The sequence below is a fragment of the Lagenorhynchus albirostris genome, chromosome 12 (assembly GCF_949774975.1).
Source record: "Lagenorhynchus albirostris chromosome 12, mLagAlb1.1, whole genome shotgun sequence".
NCBI classification, from domain to species: domain Eukaryota; kingdom Metazoa; phylum Chordata; class Mammalia; order Artiodactyla; family Delphinidae; genus Lagenorhynchus; species Lagenorhynchus albirostris.
This window is the reverse complement of record NC_083106.1, coordinates 1,852,337-1,871,871: the sequence shown is the minus strand read 5'-3', so window position 1 is coordinate 1,871,871 and position 19,535 is coordinate 1,852,337. Positions and strand designations below refer to the sequence as shown.

The following is a 19,535-nucleotide window of genomic DNA, read 5'->3' as shown; positions in this document are numbered from 1 at the left end:
ACATGTCCTGCACCAAACTGTAGGCATTTCATGTATGCTACACACGTTTATTACAAAAACAACACTGCAGGGAGCCCATACTTATTTTTTAGCAATACTAAATTTTCTACATGTACTTACTTCAGACACCAGCAAACTAATTGCCGGCTTTGCAAACGAATTCTTTGCTCTAAGAGCCAAGTCATTCTTGCTAATAGCATAGTCAGGAATAAAGTTCTTACTGTTATAATTCAGTTGACACTATAGCTGATGACTCGCACGGCATGTGTGGAACTTAGCTGGACAGTTCTGAGCTGTATGGACACCATGGTGTTCACCACAACAAACAAACAAACAAAATCCAAAACAAAAAACAACTTGAGTCTATAAAGAAGCACAGGAACTAAAAAGCATAAAGGAACAGAATGTCAGAACACAGATGTGTCGTTTATATACATATGCTTTTCCGCAAGTCACCACATTTTAATTTTGAGAAAGGAGGCTGGAGATCTATTGAAGAATTCATTCCCCCATGGCACTGGTTCAACCCCGCAGGCTTCTCTGCTGAAAAGCCTCCTTATGAAGCTGAACTGTACTAGTGCCGCAGAAAAGAGAGCTGAAGACAGAACCCAGCAGGGATGGTAGAATTCTCGTCTTTCCCAGAAGAGAAGAAATCCAACTGGTGGAGGGAAAAATCATCTCACACTGGAAAAGACAATGACAAAAATAAAGAGCCTTTGTCAAATGTAGCTCACTGTTTTCATCACTTAGCTGTGGTATTTCAGAGACGAACGTTTTTGTTGCAACACATCACAGATAACACAGGAGATTGACTTCACCTGGCCCAGCACTGCACGGGGGAAATAAATGTCTGCTGGCAGGTGTTCTGCTGCCAAATTTGTTTTTTTTTTTTTGGCGGGGGGCGGCGGTGGGGAGGAGAATTAAAGAGAAAACACCTAATGAAATAAATACTCCTAAAATGGACGAAACTTGCTGCTGAAATGAATGTTAGGTCTGCAGAGGCACCGGGACACTCGGAGGCTCTAGCGCTGTGGAAAGGCAGCATCTCCCCGCGCCCGGGGGCACCTCGAGGGACCCCGTCACCTAAGGCTGCAACCTGGTGCTACGAGAAAACGTGTTTTCTGATCCACACGCAGCCAGGAGGCCGCTCCGACCGGACACCGTGGGACCAACACCGACATGGGGGCCCAGCCCCGGGGCGGGGGGACCCGCAGCGCCACGACAGACGCGCCCCCCCCTCGGGAGGAAGGCCCAGCAGACGAGAGTCACCCCAGAGCCCACACGGGCATGGGGCGCTGCGGGGCCCCGTGCGATCAGCGCCCAGAGGGGCTCTGCGAGTCCCAGCCCTGCGGCCTCCACGGCCCAGCGCGCCCAGCCGAACCTGGCCCGCTCGTCTGACCCGGCAGCGCCCGTCCGAACTCCGCCCACTAGCTGGATCCGATACCACCCGTCCCCACACGGTACCATACGAACCCAGCCCGCCAGTCTGAACCCACCGTCCGAACCTGGCCCCCTAGTCGGACCAGTACCGCCCATCCGAACCCCGCCCACCGGTCGGACCTGGTACCGCCCGTCTGAACCCGGTACCGTCCGCTCGAACCCGATACGGTCCGAACCTGGCTCACCAGTCGGACCCGGTACCGACCGTCGGAACCCAGCCCCGCCCGGCGGGCGGCGCGGCGCGCAGGCGGGCGCAGCATCACCTAGCGGAGGCCGGAGGTGCGGGCGCGGGCGCGCGGGCGCGGGGGCGCGCACGGCGGGCGGGGCGGCGGCGCGTGCGGGCGGGCGCTCGGGGCACACACCGGCCGGCGGGCTGACGCGGGGCGGGCAGGCGGCTGCGGCGGGGAGCGGGGCCGGTGGAGGCGGTTGAGGAGCCCGCGGAGCCCAAGAGCTCGAGAGCTGAGGCGGCCGGACGCGGCCGCGGAGCCGGGAGCGCGAAACCGGGCGCGCGGAGCCGGGAGCCGGGAGCGCGGGGCGCCGGCCGGCGGGGCCGAGCCCCGAGCCGGGCCCGCAGACCTAGGCGCGTGGCCCCCCGCCCGACCCCGACCCGGCCCCGACCCCGCGGCGGCCCGGGCGGGCGGGCGAGCGCGGCCGGAGGATGTCGGCGGGCGGCCGCGACGAGGAGCGGCGGAAGCTGGCCGACATCATCCAGCACTGGAACGCCAACCGGCTGGACCTGTTCGAGATCAGCCAGCCCACCGAGGTACGCAGCCGGCCGGGGTCCCCCCCTCCCCGGCGACGCCCTTCCGCCCCCCGGGACCCCCTCCCGCGCCGGCCGCGCCCCCGGACCCGGGGTGGCCGCGCCGGGCGCGGGCGGAGCGCGGTCACCTGTGCCCCGGCGGGGGGCGGGGGAGGCGGGCGTGGCGGGGACGTCTTTCGCGGGTCTCCCCGCCCGCAGCCGGGGTCGCGGCGCTGGGCCCGGGCCCGCGGACCTTTGTCAGCGGTACGCGCGAGCATGTGACCGCGGCCGCCGCGGTGGGTTTGGAACTTGGGGGTTGGCGGCCGGGAGCGTAAAGTAAATATCGGGATAGTTGTTCCAATTGTGCGGCTCTGCTGATAACGCGGCCCGGAATTGAACTCCCGTGGAAAGAAGGTTTCCTCCCATTCGCTGCCTGCGCTCAGGTGGACGGGAGGGCGCCCCTCCCCGCGCCGGCCGTGCGCGCGTCCGCGGTGACCCAGGCTGGAGAGGGGGAGGGGGAGGGGGGGAGGGGGAGGGGAGGGAGGGGGAGGAGACCTGGGCTGGGGGAGGGGGCCCGGACCGGGCGGGGGGGAAGATCGAGGGAGGGGGTGGGGCAGAGGACCTGGGCTGGGGGTGGGGGTGGGGGACGATCGAGGGAGGGGGAGGGGGGCTGGGCTGGGGGAGGGTGCCCGGACCGGGGGGGGGAGATCGAGGGAGGGGGAGGGACTGGGGGAGGGGCTGGGCGGGGGCGGGGGTGGTGGCTGGTCCTGGGCGTGCTCCTGGAAAAGGAGGAAATCTCTCTTGCTCTCGGCCTGGGACAATGGTGGTTGTTTATAGCAAAGCTGCTGAAAGAGTTCCCAACAGTTAAAAAAACAACAAAAAAAATAGGTTTGGTCCCCATCCGCCGGTCTGGGGGAGGTGGGGGATGGGAGTGGAGGTGAGGGTCAGGGAGGGACCCTGAAAACCGATTCATCCCAGCTAGCGCTCAGAGCTGTGCTTGCTTCTCAGGCTGTAGTTGCACAGAGTTTAGCCACACGAAATACACCTTACAGAGGATTTACGTCCTCTTAGGAAATTATTTTAATAGCATCTGTTTCTGATTTGTTGTAGTAGGTAGTTCAAAGTTAGTATTATTTACTAAAATGCCAGCTTTTGGGCAGCAATACTGTTTGGCAAATTTGAACATTCTCATGAAATTTAATCCTTATCATTTAACTCCAGTTTATATTTCTGAGTAAACTTGACCTTCACCTTTTCAGCGTCTTGATTTTGCCTGTGGTGGGAAAGATCCAGTTCTTCTGTCTTCCTGGGCAGAGCCATTCATCTTACTCCTTAGTTGAATACTAATATAAATTATTAGGTTCAGGTTGCCAATTTGAACACCGATACTGAGTTACTCCTGATTCACAGCTCATCTTCTCTAATGATTTTATGGGTTAGGTGCTAGTAAGCAAATTGATAATATGTAGTTAAGTGTTCATAGGCTTATTAGCACATCTTTTGAAAGGTGACTGCAGTAATTTGGCCTTCAGGATTATGTTGTCTTTCAGAATAAAGAGTTCATTTTTCTTATCTCTGGCTTTAAAAATTCGGATGTAAAATATTATTTTGGTAGATAGTTGTTTTTTTCTGTTTGAATGGACCTATTTATATATATATATTTTTCAGAGATTTCCCAAGTCTGGTTGTGAAAAGGAATATTTTTTCAGTTTAGTAATAGGTAATTCAGTTTACTCTTTGGGATTTTAAATTGCATTGGCATTTTAAAAAATCCTGAATCAAAAACAGATTAATTGATTTTATTAATTCTATTTTTAAGCACTCGATTGAAACTTTTTCTCTATTTTTTTAGGTATACGAGTAGTTATTAAAGTAAAACTGACCTCTCATTTGGAGAGCTACTCTTTTCCTAGTTATTCTGTGGGTGAAAAGTTGCTGTGCACACGTGTTGAAGCAAAGCAAAAGTTAAAGGACATTTCTGGGGAATGATTATATATTTCATTTAGTAGTTTTTCCTCCCCACGTATATCTGAACATTTCAGTTTTTAGAAATGATTCTCCAGGATTATGTTAGAAAGCTCTTCATAATGAAATAAGTTGGTTTTTTAAAACACCTGTATGTTATTTTCTTAGCTCTTATATTATCTAATACCTAGTTCACACTTTACTTTTTGTTTTCTGGAGAACCTTTGCATACTATTAAGTTTATTGTGGTCTTGGAAGTTTAAGCTTCGCATTTAGCATGTATTTTTCATTATGATGTAGGTAAAAACTAAAGTTAATAATTCTCTAAATCACTATTTCAAGGCCAACAGTTTCGATTTGCTTTATCTAAACTTTGTCGTCTGCAGTTTTTTACTATCTGAAAAATAATGAATTGTTACTCTATTTGTCCATCACAAGTCATTGTTCTTAGTTTTCTACAAGAATGTAACCATTATATTGGCCTTTATTATGGTCAGTAAATGTTGAGCAAATTTACTGCAGAATTTGATTTGTAGGAATATGATTTAAGCCTTATATGTATATATTTGGATAATCTTTTCTTATGTACATATATGAGAGTTTAGTTGTGGTTTGTTTTCTTTTGATTGCTTTTTTGGGGGTTACAGTGATCAATATCTGTTATCAAATTATATAACTATAGATCACCTGTGATTGGTTTCAGGCAGCCTTGGATAACCACTGTCTGTGTTCAGGAAGATGATAAACTTGGCTTTTTGTGTTACATTCACTTTTAAAGAACATTAGAATATGTTTTAAAATCAACTTGGTTAAGTTTGCTTCATATTCACCTTTGTGTGTTAAAGGGCTTCCAAAGAAAAAGCAAGTTATATTTTATCATTGTGTATTTTTCAACCCCTTCCTCTCTCTGGATCCCAGGTCCTTTTGGAATTTAAAATGAGACTTGATGATCTAAACTTAAAGTTGATGTTTTCTCACCAGGAGATTGATATTAAGCTGAATTAATATCTTGATTACTATGGGCAACTATAACTCATAATAAATGCTTCTGAGAGCTTTTTAGTCCTGCCTGTCCTTTTCTTATTTTTGATGTTAAGTCTTTATTTCCTTTAGGGATTTCTGATTATTTATTATGGCAGAGTTCTTGTTCCTAATCTCATTACCTCCTCAGATGAGGGCTTCTCTAGTTACCCAAAGGTCTCCGTGTTGTTTTTTGGTGTTCTGTTGTTTAACTTATCCCAGTTTTGTTATTATAGCCGTTGGTTTGTCTGAATCCCTCTCTGATTGCATGAAGGCAGGAGCTTAGAGTTTTATTGTTTTAAACAGTTTTATGGCTGTCGCATGGTAGGTGCTCAGTAAATATTTTGTGGAAAGAATACTGAATATGGCTTCCTTCGTGTGTACCTTTATTCTTGACAAAATAAGATACATGCTTTTTTAAAACTTAGTGAAATTGTCTTTTAGGATCTTAAAGATTTATCTTTTCAAGTCTTACTCTTTTGCATAAAGTTTACACCTAAATGCAAAAACCATGCTAGGTAGTTGACCACTTCATGAGACATTTCTTAAAGTCATTTGTTTTATTACTTATTGAATTCATTGCCTTTATTTTGCATTGATGGGAAAAAAGTAACCTAGAATTTGTGTGGATACCCATATATTCTTTATTAAAGGTAAATATGTTCTATTTTAATATTCTGATTAATCTTGAGAAGTAATGTGGTGATTCACATTACCCAGAGGTGTGTGTAAAAAATAACTTGAAGTTTGTCAGCGGAGGTGGAGTAGGCAGTCTTCAGATGAAGTAGTAGTAATTGCATAATTTAGAGCTAAATCTCTATTTCAGACTAATGCTTAGGTTGTAACTATGCTTTATCATACAACTTAACTATATTCGAAACTAGTTTGAAAACAACAGTTGTATTATTAAACGTTGGTACGTTAGAAGGTCTGTATTTCTGGTGAGTAATGTATAATGAGATAGGCAGTTGCCAGTGATGTGTTTTTAGTATTTATAGGTATCTCTGCTCCTTTTAAAAAAATCTTTAGGGCTTCCCTCGTGGCGCAGTGGTTGAGAGTTCACCTGCCGATGCAGGGGATGCAGGGGACACGGGTTCGTGCCCCGGTCTGGGAAGATCCCACATGCCGCGGAGCCGTGAGTCATGACCGCTGAGCATGCGCGTCCAGAGCCTGTGCTCCGCAACGGGAGAGGCCACGACAGGGAGAGGCCCGCGTACCGCAAAAAAAAAAACTTTACTTTTTTTTCCTGTAATAATTGGTTGCAGTTTATGTTTGTGGGTGTGCGCTTGTGGGTATGAGATCCAGGCTCTGTGCCACGTTGTTTCCTTACCTTGTAACTGAAGAGGCATCTTGACTAGCTTCACTTTGCTGTGCTCCTGACAATGAAAAATAATTTTACTTTATGCAATTTATAGACTTAATGGAACGTAAGTGTTGTAAGTGTAGGCTTTTCTAGAACTATCAATTTTTGATTGTGGTTAATAGTAGAATAGCAAAAGTGGTTCTTTCATATTCATGAAAAAGTTTGATTTGCAGAAGATCAGGATATGGTACCAAGTTGGTGGGGTGTTGAAGAGAACAAGGTTTAGGGTTATGTCATTAAGGATTTAATTGAGCAGTTGTAGTGTATAAAGCATTATTATTAGTGGTTGGTCATTATTCTGGTGGCGTAGATTAATTTGTTTATAAACAGTTTTACCAGACTTGAACTTGGGTGTAATATCAGAAAATGCTAATAAATAATATAGCAGTTATTTTGATATTAGCTTGCTTTCCTTTATTATACATAAAATGTATATATGAATAATATTTATGGAAATTAAACTGACCTCTTAATTGAACATTATTTTCAGGTTAGGTAGAGCCTGTTGATTTTGGTTCAGAAGTTTGCTGTTGCTATTAGCTTCCTGGCTGACTGTATTTCGGATAGGCTCGTTCACCTTGACGATGCCTAGGACGGTGACCTATACTTACATTTGTAAGTTAGATACTAAGCAGTGAGCCAGATCCCACAGACCCCACTTACCAGGTCTGGGCGTGTCCCAGGCGTTGGCTGACACTGACAGGCTGGCAGGCCCTGGGAATCCATTGGTGGCTCCCAGTCAGGGCCCCACAGGTATGAGGTGACGGTAGGTGTGGGCGTGCTGTCAAGGTGGACCATCTTTATGCAGGAGCTGTGCACGAGCTGGAGCTTTTCCTTATATTTGGGGTCATGGATGGGGTCTAAATAAAGCAGGCTGAGGGCTGGTGGGGGGGGGTATTGGCTTCTCTGTCTCAAGTCATCTGGTTGAGATTTTGTTCTACAACAATAAAAATATAAAAGCTCACTTATCATTATGGCATAGGTGATTGACCAGAACCATAATACATGTAATTCAGAAAGTGAATGTGCTTTATAAAGTTAAAGTAAGTTCATAGAGAAGTATCAGTAGTTCACGTGGAAGCCGGGAAAGTATTTTCCCAGTATCAGTGGACCCCAAACAATAAGGATGATCTGAATTTTATACTGGCAGTTTTACAATTGTGTGTCATGAATGAAATTATTTACAGGAACCGAGATTGAATAGTTTATGATGACTGGAAAATAGCGAAAATTTCTGTGTTTTCACTCAAAAGAAGTTTAATGTTAAGGAAAAAGTCAGTTGTGTCACTTACAGAAAATAAGGTGTGAACTTCTGTCGCTGTTGTTTGCGTCGTCGTGCTTTTAGGTTGTATACACACAGCGTGCTTTGCTTTCTCAGGGTGGTCACTGCATCATAGTTGGGTTGACCTGTGGAGCACTGCTGTGACGACTGATCACACCAGGATGACAGGCGTGAGGGAGGTTCACTCTTCGGCGTGAACAAGATGAACTTGCTTAAATTGTTTGTTTTTTCCATTCCCTGACTTTACTAGTGCTGTTCGTGCCCATTTGATCTCGGCACGCTGGACAGGATCATTCACTTCTTTGTGTTTTTAAAGAAAGCCATTTTCCATTTCGGTTGGACGGAGTAAACTGGAAGAGGACATGTCACTGTTGAATCTGGTTCTGCTACTGTCGGGCAGTATGAACAGTGGGACAGGTGCTTCCAAAGGAGAAGTCTCGCCTAGCTTCCTAAAACTCCCCCTGAGAGTTTCACTGTTATTCAGAGTAGAAGAGAGTTTGACCCCCAAAAATAGGACCCAAGAAAAAAATGCTCATTCGTTACTATTGTTTGGGTATTTTATTGGTTAAGAGCAGTCTAGCTGGTGTGTTTTATTCTGAATCATAGCTTACAGTTCTCTGTTGCTTGATTTCACACATGTTCTGTTAAAGGAAAATCAGACTTTGGTTTTGGCAAATTTAAACCATTTGTTCCTTTAAAGAATGTACCCTCTCTCTCTCTTTTTTTTTTTTTTTTGCGGTACGCGGGCCTCTCACTGTCGTGGCCTCTCCCGCCGCGGAGCACAGGCTCCGGACGCGCAGGCTCAGCGGCCATGGCTCACGGGCCCAGCCGCTCTGTGGCATGTGGGATCCTCCCGGACCGGGGCACGAACCCGTGTCCCCTGCATCGGCAGGCAGACTCTCAACCGCTGCGCCACCAGGGAAGCCCCAACAATGTACCTTCTCTTTACCCTTGTTTGCTAATTGTGGTACTTTCCATGGTGACTTATTATACTTTCTATTTTCTGATTTTTGCAGGAGAACTAACAGAATTTCTATCTTATAATTTCTTTTTGTGCTGCTGTTGCCAGCTTTTGGTACTGAGGCTGGAGGTTGCCAGTTTTCTCCCCTTTTGCTTTGAATCTGGTCTAGTTCCATATGTTGAGTAGAGAAAATGAAACGTGAGCAGCAATACAGTCACCGTTGGACACGGTCAGATGTTTAAAAACCAGTGTATTCTTAACATGCGTGACTCTTCCTGTATTCATACTTGGTATAAAATGTGTACCTTGGGAAGGTGTCTTTCAAATACATTATTTTTAGGTAGGTATTGATATTATCTGAATAAATTTCTGAGTGCTCCAGACTTGTAGAGAAATGCTTGTGAAATCTACCGTGGTTTGACGTAAGTTTATGATATACCATGATTTTACATGAGCTCCTTAATGGGTTCTTAGTTTATGTTACATTAGATTTTTCACTTTAATGAATTTTTGTGTTGGCAAGTACTTGGGGGGATTATTGGGGTGATTATTTTTAAGAGACATTGGTAATAAAAGTAAGAATCAGTTATATGAAGATTTCTGGTTTGAACCTAAGTATTTTCATTTCTGGTACACAGTTCTCCTTTGGAAGATTGTTTTAAGTATTTTTCATATTCTGTTACATTAAGATCCATTTGTCTGTTTTGCACTTGGAATGGATCTTGTACGCATGCGTGGTTTTGTGCCGCCATGCATTGACCGTTTGGAAAATACTGGTTCACTGAGCTATGTGGGTTTTCCACATGTTGATAAATTTCTTTAAACAATATAAAACGATCCCATTGTTAATATCATCACTGACTAGAAAACTCTTAAGTACTGGGAAGCTCTCAAGCTCAGTGGTGGAGACACATTTTCAAAACGCCTAGTGTTCTGTCAAAGCTCAGATTCTATTGCCGGCAGCCCTGCCACAGCAGCACTTGAAGGAAGGGGCTCTCGCTTCGTTTGTTTCTGAGGAAAGGCCCCACATCCACACCCGAATAACTGTAGTTTGTCAGCAGCTCTTCCAGGTGGGAGTGGTGTTCCGTGAAACAAGCGGCTCGCTCAGCTCACAACGTTTACGCGGTCGCACACGTGCTTTTTCTTGAGAGAGCCATCGGACTCTGATAAATGGAACTTCTCTATGTTCACTTCGTATTTTGGCAAATAGAATATTGAACAGATATACTCAAGAGTCCAAGTGAAACTGGCCTTTTTTTAGGTGTGAATGAATAGCAGTGAGAAATACGTGGGCCATTAGTCCAGTTTGCTGCTGCCGCCTCGACTTGTGGTAACGTGCCATCAGATTTACCTGTCATTACTTTTTACCGTCAGTTTAAATGCCAACGTGGTGAGAGAGGCTGATACTGCCTGAGTATTCGTAGGAAAAGAGTTTTGCCCTGACAGTTGACCTGAGAGGGTCTGAGGGGGGACCCCAGGGATTCCTGGATTACAGTTTGTGAGCTGCTACCCTAGAATACTTAGTGATTGGTTTTAAGAGTTTTGGTTTGGGCTGAATTTTAAAATACATTCTCAGGTGGATATTAAAGTCTGTATTCATGGTATTTTCCAACTAGGGCTATAAAATTAACATGGAACATTTAAAGTGTGAACATAAGACTCATTATGATAGAAAGGTATATTTTAACATATATTAATTTATTTGACATATATATTTGCTTAATTTTTGTTTATGAGTACCTATTTTAATTCTTAGTTACCAGTAATAAGATGCAAGCATTTTTATATTTTGCTGTTGAAGGGTACTGGCCATAACCCAGCTAAAGCAGTGACTGTGAAATTTTATTACTCTGATTCACTCAGGCTGTGACCTGGGCCACTCCCTCCTGGGCCAGAACAGTGGCAGGTAGCATGGTTGGTGGGTGTGTCGTTGCTGTGGGCTCATGTCTTCAGGTGCTTGTCTGCCCTTTCCAGTCTCTCCTTCCCAAACATCAGCTCTGCATTATGCCAACCACTGACTGTGTAAGGATTTTTTTTGTTGTTGTTGTTTTTAAATTTTATTTTATCTATATTTGGATGCGTCGGGTCTTCGTTGCTGCGCGCGGGCTTTCTCTGGTTGTGGCGAGCGGGGGCTACTCTTCGTTCCCGTGCAGGGCTTCTCATTGTGGTGGCTTCATTTGTTGCAGAGCACGGGCTCTAGGCGCGTGGGCTTCAGTAGTTGTGGCTCGCAGGCTCAGTAGTTGTGGCTCGCGGGCTCTAGAGCGCAGGCTCAGTAGTTGTGGCTCACGGGCTTAGTTGCTCCATGGCACGTGGGATCTTCCCGCACCAGGGCTCGAACCCATGTCCCCTGCATTGGCAGGTGGATTCTTAACCACTGCGCCACCAGGGAATCCCATAAAGATGTTTTTTTCCTACTGTTTTTAACCAGCAAACAGTTTGTATTTTCCCTTAGCTTTAATATATCTCCCGAGAGAGAGACAGACAACACAGGTAGTATTTATATTTTAAAACTCGCCATGCACGATATGGAATTGTAATGCTTATAAATAATAGGTGAACATATTACTTTTTAAAATGCATATGGTAAAAACAAAATATTAGAATACTGAATTTATGTTAAAGATTAGCAACACTTAAGATTAATGTAGCTACTCAGTGGCAGCTTTTTTTGCAGCAGATATGTTGTGTTCTTCATTCATGGCTAGGTGTAAGTTCATTTTGAAACTTTGGTGACCATTTCCTTTCTACTGATAGTATTACTAAATTATTTTGATGGTGCACTGTTTTTAACCACTTAGTGAGACATGTTTATTAATAGACATCTTGTTTTAATTTACCAGAGTAATAAAATACAGATAAGAAATCTGAATTGCTGAATAAGTGAATTTGTGAATGATTCCTTTGTAGATCAGCTGAGCTCTGCTTCTTCAGAGGAGGAGCCTGCCCAGAGCGCCAGGGACAGTGTTTTCACCACATTTCATATTTAGGACCTCGAATATTTTGAAATACGTTTTTAATTCTAGTTTGGCAGAGGTGACCTTGTTGAGTTCATAGTACAGTTAAGGTGTTTTTGTGCCAAGCTTGATTTCGGGTTTTAAAAATAATTTTTTATTACCTTCATGAAATAGTTATTTTGGGAATATCAGGGACGGTAAAATTAAGACCAGTAAATCTGGAAAAGCACTAAAAAGCCTTTATGATGTTCTTTTATGGTTTACTTTTGAAGTGTATTCTTGAAAATGTTCTTAGACATCAAGGAGTTAATGCATTTGCTTTTTTTCTATTATGGAGATTATGTGCTTATTTTAGAATATTCGGAAGCACTTGAAGTATACATGTATATTTAGTTGCATTTGGTTATTAATTATTTGCATTTTAACCAGTACTGAATCATGTTATGTTATTCATCATGTTATTTAGATTATCTAATCAGCCAGGTTTGTCAGGAATCCAGTTTTTAAAAGCTTCGTAGGTTATTCTGATAACAGTTATAATACTTAACATTCCGTGACTGTATAGTGTCTGTACGCATGACGTTAGTGTAAATGCTTTGCATGTATTCTCTCTTAGTTTTTACAGCAATCCTGCGAGGTGGGTACTTTTGCTAGAGTCTCATTTTGGTTGAAGAAACCAAGGCACAGGGAGGTCAAATAACTTGCTCAAGGGTATAGAACTGGTAAAGCTGGGAGCAGTGATCAGAACCCCGGTAGTCTGGCTCTAGAGCCTTCCTGTAACCACGATGAGAACTTGGAGAGTTAAGATCACTGTAGTTTAGAAACGGAACAATTTAGAGCTTAATTTTAAGGAAGAACCACAGGCATGACACAGTGAGACCGTATGTGCATGCGTGTGCGTATCTTATATATACATGAGTGTATGGATTTTCATCTTGACTTTTTAAAGCCCTGTTATATCTTTTATCTTGGAGGCAGGTGATTCTGTGTTTTGTAGTCAATGTGGTGCAGCCGTATTTTATTTTCTAACTGTACGCAGACTGTTGGATACCTTGTATCTTGCACAGTAACCAAGAATTTCGTAGCTTCGCTGATAGCCTTCCTGTGCCCAAGGGAAGGAGAGGTAGGCCCTGCCTCCCTGAGGTTCGGGGCGCTCTTCTGGCAGCAGGGCGGTGATTGGAGTCCAGCCGTCTGCCCACCCCGGTGTACTTCGTCCCCTTTCCTCTTGATGGCCTCCTTCACTGCCTTTCTTCCAGACTTTACTCTGGATCTGGCTGTGGCCCTGGCCCTTTCCTGGTCTGTGCCTCAAATGAAATGACAAGCAAAACTCCCGGGGCTCAGTTAAATTAACTTCATGAAGTGTTGTTTACATATTACCTAGCAATTTCCCCCCAGGTGACATTGGAGTTTCAACAGAGTCTTCCAGAGCTAATTCCTTGTTGGTTACTGACGATTCTAACTAAGGTCTACTGAGTAAATATTTGCCTTTCCCAAACTGGAAGGGAGAATTACAGGCAAAAACGGCCGTTTTGGAGAACAGTATAGTGGACCTTCAAGATCATACTCACTTACTTCTCTGTCATGAGCCTACGTTTTCTCTTCTTGAAAGAAATAGTAAAGCGAGGAGGAAGTTTCTCGGTGGGAAGTTAAGTGTACTTTTCTTTTATGAGCCAAGGGCTGAGTATTTGATTATGGGAACCACGCGTTAGCATACCCAATTTGTGATGACAGCAAACTAAGTGTACTCGCTAAACTAGCGTTACAGGGTGATTAGATGCATGTAACTTCATGTTGTCACCCATCATATTTTCCTTACTTGTATCAGTTTGATGTTGCATTTGCCTTAGATTCTGTGGTTCATATTCTAGCACAAAATATAATTTAACTTCAAAGTTATCATTAATTTTTTTTACTGAGTGGCGCCTAAACTATTAAATATTACTTGTTTGTGGTTTGCACAGCTTCTGAACACGTTTCCAGTGCTTCAGGACTGTTTCCATTTTATTGGTGTAATGACGCTTGTAGACAGTTTATCTTTAGTGTAGTTGCAAACGCATGGGATTGGCGTCAACAGCTCGATTCTTGAGAAACATTACAGACTTTATTTAAGTACAGTGATCATTCTTGTTTGCTTCTATGAACGTGTGAGCAAAGATTTTGGAAATGGTTATGCACTTACTTCAGGGCCTGAGTGCTGTGAGAAATTGCTTCTGTGGCATGTTTGTTTTTGTTTCTTTTTCTAGTGGCTTAGCCCTGTTAAAACCATGGCATTTAAACGCTTCTTTTGGGTTTGTCATAGGCTAGTGCAGTGTTCATTCATTCAGACTAATATTTATTGAGTGCCTCCATGTTTTAGGCTTTGTTTATAGGGCCTGGGCCTACACGAGAGAAAGCTGAACCGCTCTATCTGAGGGAGGGAAGGGAAACAAGACTCAGAATAATGGCCCCATTGTGCCCTAAGAAGAAAGCTTAAGCTGTGGCCCGCAGTGCCGACAGCGCCTGGGCCTGAGGTAGAGCCCTGGCCCTCCCACGCGGTTCCCGTGACCCTCTGCCGCCGCATATCCGTGGGCGCTCACTCAGTGGTCACCTACTGCATGCCAGTCGCTGCGTAAGTGCTGAGCCTGCAAAGCTTAGTGGACCCCGATCCTTTTCTCAAGTAGCTCCCGTCCTAGTGTGGCAGGTAGACTGACGGGCACGGCAGTAGTGTGGTGAGTGCTCCGTTGGGATGCTGAGGGGCAGGGGCCTCCTCATAGACTGTTGACATGGGTCTTGAGATGATGGGGAATTTTCCCTGTGGATCGGGGGAGGGTGTTCCTGGCAAAGAGCGTTACTAGTGCAGCAAATATGTGTTCATCTGATACCTGTGGGGTGGCGGCGATCAAGGGAGACATCTGTGTGCTGGTTTGGAGGAGTCAGGGGAGCACGTGGGGGCCGGGGGAGCACGTGGGTGGGCACAGGAAACACGTGTGGAGGCCGGGGGAGCACGGGGCCAGGGGAGCACGTGGGTGGGCACAGTAAACAGCTGTGGAGGCCCGGGGAGCATGTGGGTGGGCAGAGTAAACAGGTGTGGAGGCCGGGAGAGCACGTGGGGACCAGGGGAGCACGTGGGCACTGCACCTCCCCTAGAGGGCAGGTCAGCAAAGCTTCACGGAGTTCATTTTAGGAAATGTTTACTCTGAGTCCTGAGGAATTTGTAGAAAAGGTGGAAAACTTATTTAAAAGTATTCAATCTGGTTGAATCTCTTTTTGCGCCCGTGAACATGCAGGTGCGTTGGTGACCTGCAGGCTGGCTTGTTCCTCAGTACTTTCTGCTCCTCCCTGAAAGAGGATCGTAGGGCTTTGCCTTCTTGGCACCAGGCTTGACCACGTGGCTTGCTTTGGCCAGTGACACGCCACTCTGAGCAGCAGCTTTAGGTCCCAGATCCACGCTTCTGTTACTGCTCTTCCCTCCTCCATGAATTAGTGTGTCCCAGGCTGGGGCTGATGAAGAAGCCTGGTGGAACAGAGTGATCACGAGAGAGAAATGGAAGTCTGGAGTTGTGGCCCCTGAGCTCCTGAGTTCATTTGTTTTTGCAGCATGGCCTGGTGTGTCCGTGTGTCTGGACGTATGAGTGTGCCGGCCTGTCTGGGCCAAGGCGCTAGCTGCTGGCTGTGGAGCTGCAGGTGTTAACAGGGCTGGTTTCTCGCGGGCCTTGTAAGCCAAGGTGAGAACGCTGCAGATGAAAGAAGGCGATGAGGTTTGCAGTTGAGCGCACCTGGCCTCGCTGGCGTCAGAGTCTACGGGGCAGGGGGAGAGCGGGCCTGGAGGCAGGAGGCTGACAGGGTTTACGGCAGGTGTGTCTGTGGGATCAAGGCCGCAGTTCACGTGGAAGGAGAGGATGAAACCTGAGGAGGTACAGTTGGGACTTGGAGAGTGGCAAGGAGATTGTTGAAGAGAAAAAGTTGTCCAGGATCATCTCAGGTTTGTACTTAGCTACTAGGTAGGTGGTGGTACCCTTAGGCGGAGTTAAAAAAAAAATACAAGTGGTAGATTAGATTTGGGTGGGGAAGTAAAAAGTTGTCTTTGAGATGTATTGAATTTGAGGTGCTTATGAATGTCCAGGTAGAAGTTTCCTACATAGACAGCTAAGAGGAAGGGGATGGGGGAGAAGGGTGTGGCTGGAAGGTAGCCAAGGCTGGGTGAGCCTCAGGAGAGAAAGGACCTAGGTCGGAAAGCTTGAGAACCAAATTCTCTGAGGTCGAGCGTACGGAAAGCCGGAGGCCATCCAAGTCCAGTACAGAAGAGCATGTTGCTGTCCAGCCCGGGGGAAGGTTTGGAGCGAAGGTGTCTCGTGCTGAGCTTTCTGTTCTGTGATGTGTAGCCACCCTGTAACTCATCTCGTCCCTGCCTTCTTGCTTCCAATCCTCCTGGCCTGCTAAACTGCTTTTCTCGAGGTAGCCTTGGTTTCCTAATTGCCAGAACCAGTTGCCCATTGCAGGCCCACAGAAAACTTTATTTGCCCCCCCTTTTTCTTTGCAGTGGTATTTGTGCATTTTCACCTTCCCTGGTTTCCCCTGGGTGACTCCATTTGGCTCTTCTTTCTTGGCGTTGTAAGTATTTTAACGTTGGACTCTATCCTCTACTTATTTTTTTTTTAACATGTACAAACATCTCTTTTTAATAAATTTATTTTATTTATTTATTTATTTTACTTATTTATTTTTGGCTGCGTTGGGTCTCCATAGCTGCGTGCGGGCTTTCTAGTTGCGGTGAGCGGGGGCTGCTCTTCGTTGCGGTGGGCCGGCTTCTCATTGCGGTGGCTTCTCTTGTAGCGGAGCACGGGCTCTAGGCGTGCGGGCTCAGTAGTTGTGGCTCGCGGGCTCTAGAGCGCAAGCTCAGTAGTTGTGGTGCACGGGCTTAGCTGCTCCGCGGCATGTGGGATCTTCCTGGATCAGGGCTTGAACCCGTGTCCCCTGCATTGGCAGGCGGAGTCTCAACCACTGCGCCACCAGGGAAGCCCTCCTTATTTCTTTAATTCAGAAAAGACCTGTAATTAAGTATGGGACCATTATCCTGAGGTCTAGCGGGCAGGTTGGTGTGGAGCGGAGCTGACACAGCACATTTACTTAAGACATTGACTGTAGACGGCGCGCTTGCGTGGATACGGGCACACGTGGCTGGTGTTGCTGGGTCATGGGAGCCGTGGGGCGGTGGCTCGTGGGAGGGCTGGTGTCCTGGTGGCCGCTTCCCCTGTGCCGCCTTCTCTCCTCCTCTCCTGCGCCGCGCGTGTCTCGGAGTTGCTGTGGGGTCTCTGCAAGAAGACGGGGGCCTGGCGTGCTTTTACGCTAGGAATTAGGGAATTTCCGAAACACGCGTAGCTCGTTGCAGAGACTAACGACTTGACAGCACATCGTAAGAAAGGATAGATTCTTTCCAGAAAAACGCCGCTGCTTTTTACCTAGAGCTGTGATCTCTAGTTGGAACCTTCTGTGGTTACATTTGTGTTGACGGTTCAGTGTCTGACTGGCCCCAGGAGCAGAACCTCCTTGCGATAGTGGCTGTTGAAGAATTAAAATTAAGTAAGACTTTTAGGTGAGTAGTAACTGACTTATTTTTACTCAAAAGGAAGCTATAGACACCTTTATAACACCTATATAAAATTCTCTTAATTTTTGATAGCTATGTAATTAATATTCCGCGTACTAGTCATACTATTCACGCTCTGCAATACAGTGTTTCAGTAATGCTCCTGTGAACATTTTGCGAACATCTCTTTCTGTAGTCGTATTTCTATAAACTAGATTTCCAAAAGCAGAATTTACATCACAGAACATTTTGATAGACTTTGCCAAATTCTTACCTTAAAAGGCTGTTGCAGTTCATACCCCCATGGTTGTGGGTATGACCCTTTACCTAACGCTGTATATTGAGAACCAGTTTTTCAGTCTGACAGTTAAAAGGTCATCGGTTTCAAACTTCACATTTCCTTGTTCATTGTTCAGGTGGAGCGTCTTTCATGAAGTCACTGGCCATTATACTTTTTAGGTGAAGTATCCCTTTTTCTGTTGCGATGTTTGTTTTAATCTTTTCAATTTGTACAAATGCATATTGATGTTTTACCCTGTATTAAAAACATTTTTTTTACTTAGTCATTTTAGTCTTCTAATTTTATATCCGTAAGTGAATGTATTTTACTGCTCATTTCTTTCTTTGTTTTTATGTACTTGAAAAGTAGCTAAAAGGTCAAGGGAGCACCTGTTTTTAAAATTGTAGCTATCTTAGCTTGAGTTACAGCTGAGAGCTTCTATCTCTTTCCTTTTACATTTAGTAATTACCATATTTTGTAAGCGTGTGGACAGCCTTTCTTTCTTAGATCAGGCTCAACTCTATTAAATCTCCACCACCAGACTTTATAGTATCAGAAGGAGGCTTACACATAGATAGGTTTGTTTCTAAGGTCTTTAAATGTTGAACTAGTTTGGAGTTTTGCTTTATGTCCTTAGTTTTCAATATAACTATAAAATGCTAAATTAATTTTACTTTAATGATTTTATTTATTTCTGCATTGAGAGGATTCTCAGAATGAACTTTAGGGGTATGTTTTTCCTTTTTAGCAGTAAATGACCTTAAAACCTTTTCCAAAAACCAGAATATGAACTTTAGAAGTTCAAAGCTAAGTCATGAGCTTTGCAGAAATTAGCTTTATTGTTAGTTGTAAATAGTTAAGGTTATCTGACTACTTAAAACTTCTCATTGATTTGATTTGTTTTAGTGATATGGTATGTATTTTTTTCAATTTATGTTATTTCTATAAATATCACAGTAAAGAAATTAATATGTTAAAAAACGATGATTAGCATTAAAAAAAACCAGGTGGTTTTGTTTCCTGGTGTTATCTTTTAGAATCTTCTATGTGATTTGGGGGAGAGGTAGCGTATTGGATGCCTAGTAAATGGCATTTTCAGGGGAATCACTCATTGTAAAAGTCATCCTTAGAACTGCGTGTGTGTGTGTGTGTGTGTGTGTGTGTGTGTGTGTGTGTGTGTGTGTACCAAATGTTGTTTAACTCTGCCGAGCGATTCTGCCTTGTTAAGACAGTCAGTAATTACATGATTATTTTGCTGGTTTGGTTATTTGGTTGATGTGAACAGCCACCTATAAAAGAAGAAAACCGTGAAGTACAGCTGTACTTTGCTATCAGTTTAAATTGTCTGATTTTAAAGATGAAAGTTAAATTTTAGAACTTTGTCATTGCTTTTCACCCTAAGTTGCCAACCCTCGACCTCACCCAAACCAGTGACCTTCAAACCGCCAGATGCGTCACCACCTCGCGCCCCTCTGACTTGCCCCCCCCCCCCCCCCCCCCCCCCGCCCAACTCCATCTGCACTTGGCCTCCGGGTCTGGTCAGCTCTCCTTTGCCGCGGGGAGGAGCGCCCAGGTCTGGCTGTGACCTCCCCTCTGCCCCACAGGAGCTCTTTCCTTCTCAGGGCTTCAGGTGCCGGCACGGCCCAGTTTGTATCTGCAGGTGTGGTCACTGCCCAGAAGGGACGTGTCCGGCCCCAGTGCTGACTCCCCACTCCGCGCACACCTGCATCCCCTGCGGCCTCCCCGCCTGAGCACCAGCTGGCCCTCCGCTTGGCTCTCACCTTGCGCCCCAGCCTTGCCCCCGTTCCAGCTCGCAGACCTCCCGTTCCATCAGCCGCGGCAGAACCTGGCTGCTCTGCCTTCCAGGCATCATCATCGTCTCGCCTGTCCTCGGCATCCCCGCTGCCTGCTGCTGGCCCAGTCCAGGAGGGCCTCCTCCCTCACCTGGGCTGCTCCAGTAACCTC

At 45.7% G+C, this 19,535-nt stretch overlaps 1 protein-coding gene and 1 long non-coding RNA gene across 11 annotated transcripts in view; one reads left to right on the top strand and one right to left on the bottom strand.

Annotated features, from left to right (window-relative positions):
* Positions 1-421: 421 nt before the first annotated feature.
* Positions 422-1,720, bottom strand: LOC132530574 (uncharacterized). The gene is made up of 2 exons (XR_009543822.1): positions 1,626-1,720; positions 422-684 (listed from the first exon to the last, which is right to left on the bottom strand). It is a non-coding gene; the product is annotated as an uncharacterized LOC132530574 (long non-coding RNA).
* A 354-nt stretch (positions 1,721-2,074) lies between these two features.
* The window catches only part of AFDN (afadin, adherens junction formation factor), a 138,535-nt gene continuing 121,074 nt past the window's right edge, over positions 2,075-19,535 (top strand). For all 10 annotated transcript variants that reach the window (XM_060168315.1, XM_060168317.1, XM_060168316.1 and 7 more), the window contains exon 1: positions 2,075-2,203. In XM_060168315.1, coding sequence (XP_060024298.1) covers positions 2,099-2,203 — 105 coding nt within the window. In that variant the 5' untranslated portion in view covers positions 2,075-2,098. The remainder of the gene's footprint in view (positions 2,204-19,535) is intronic.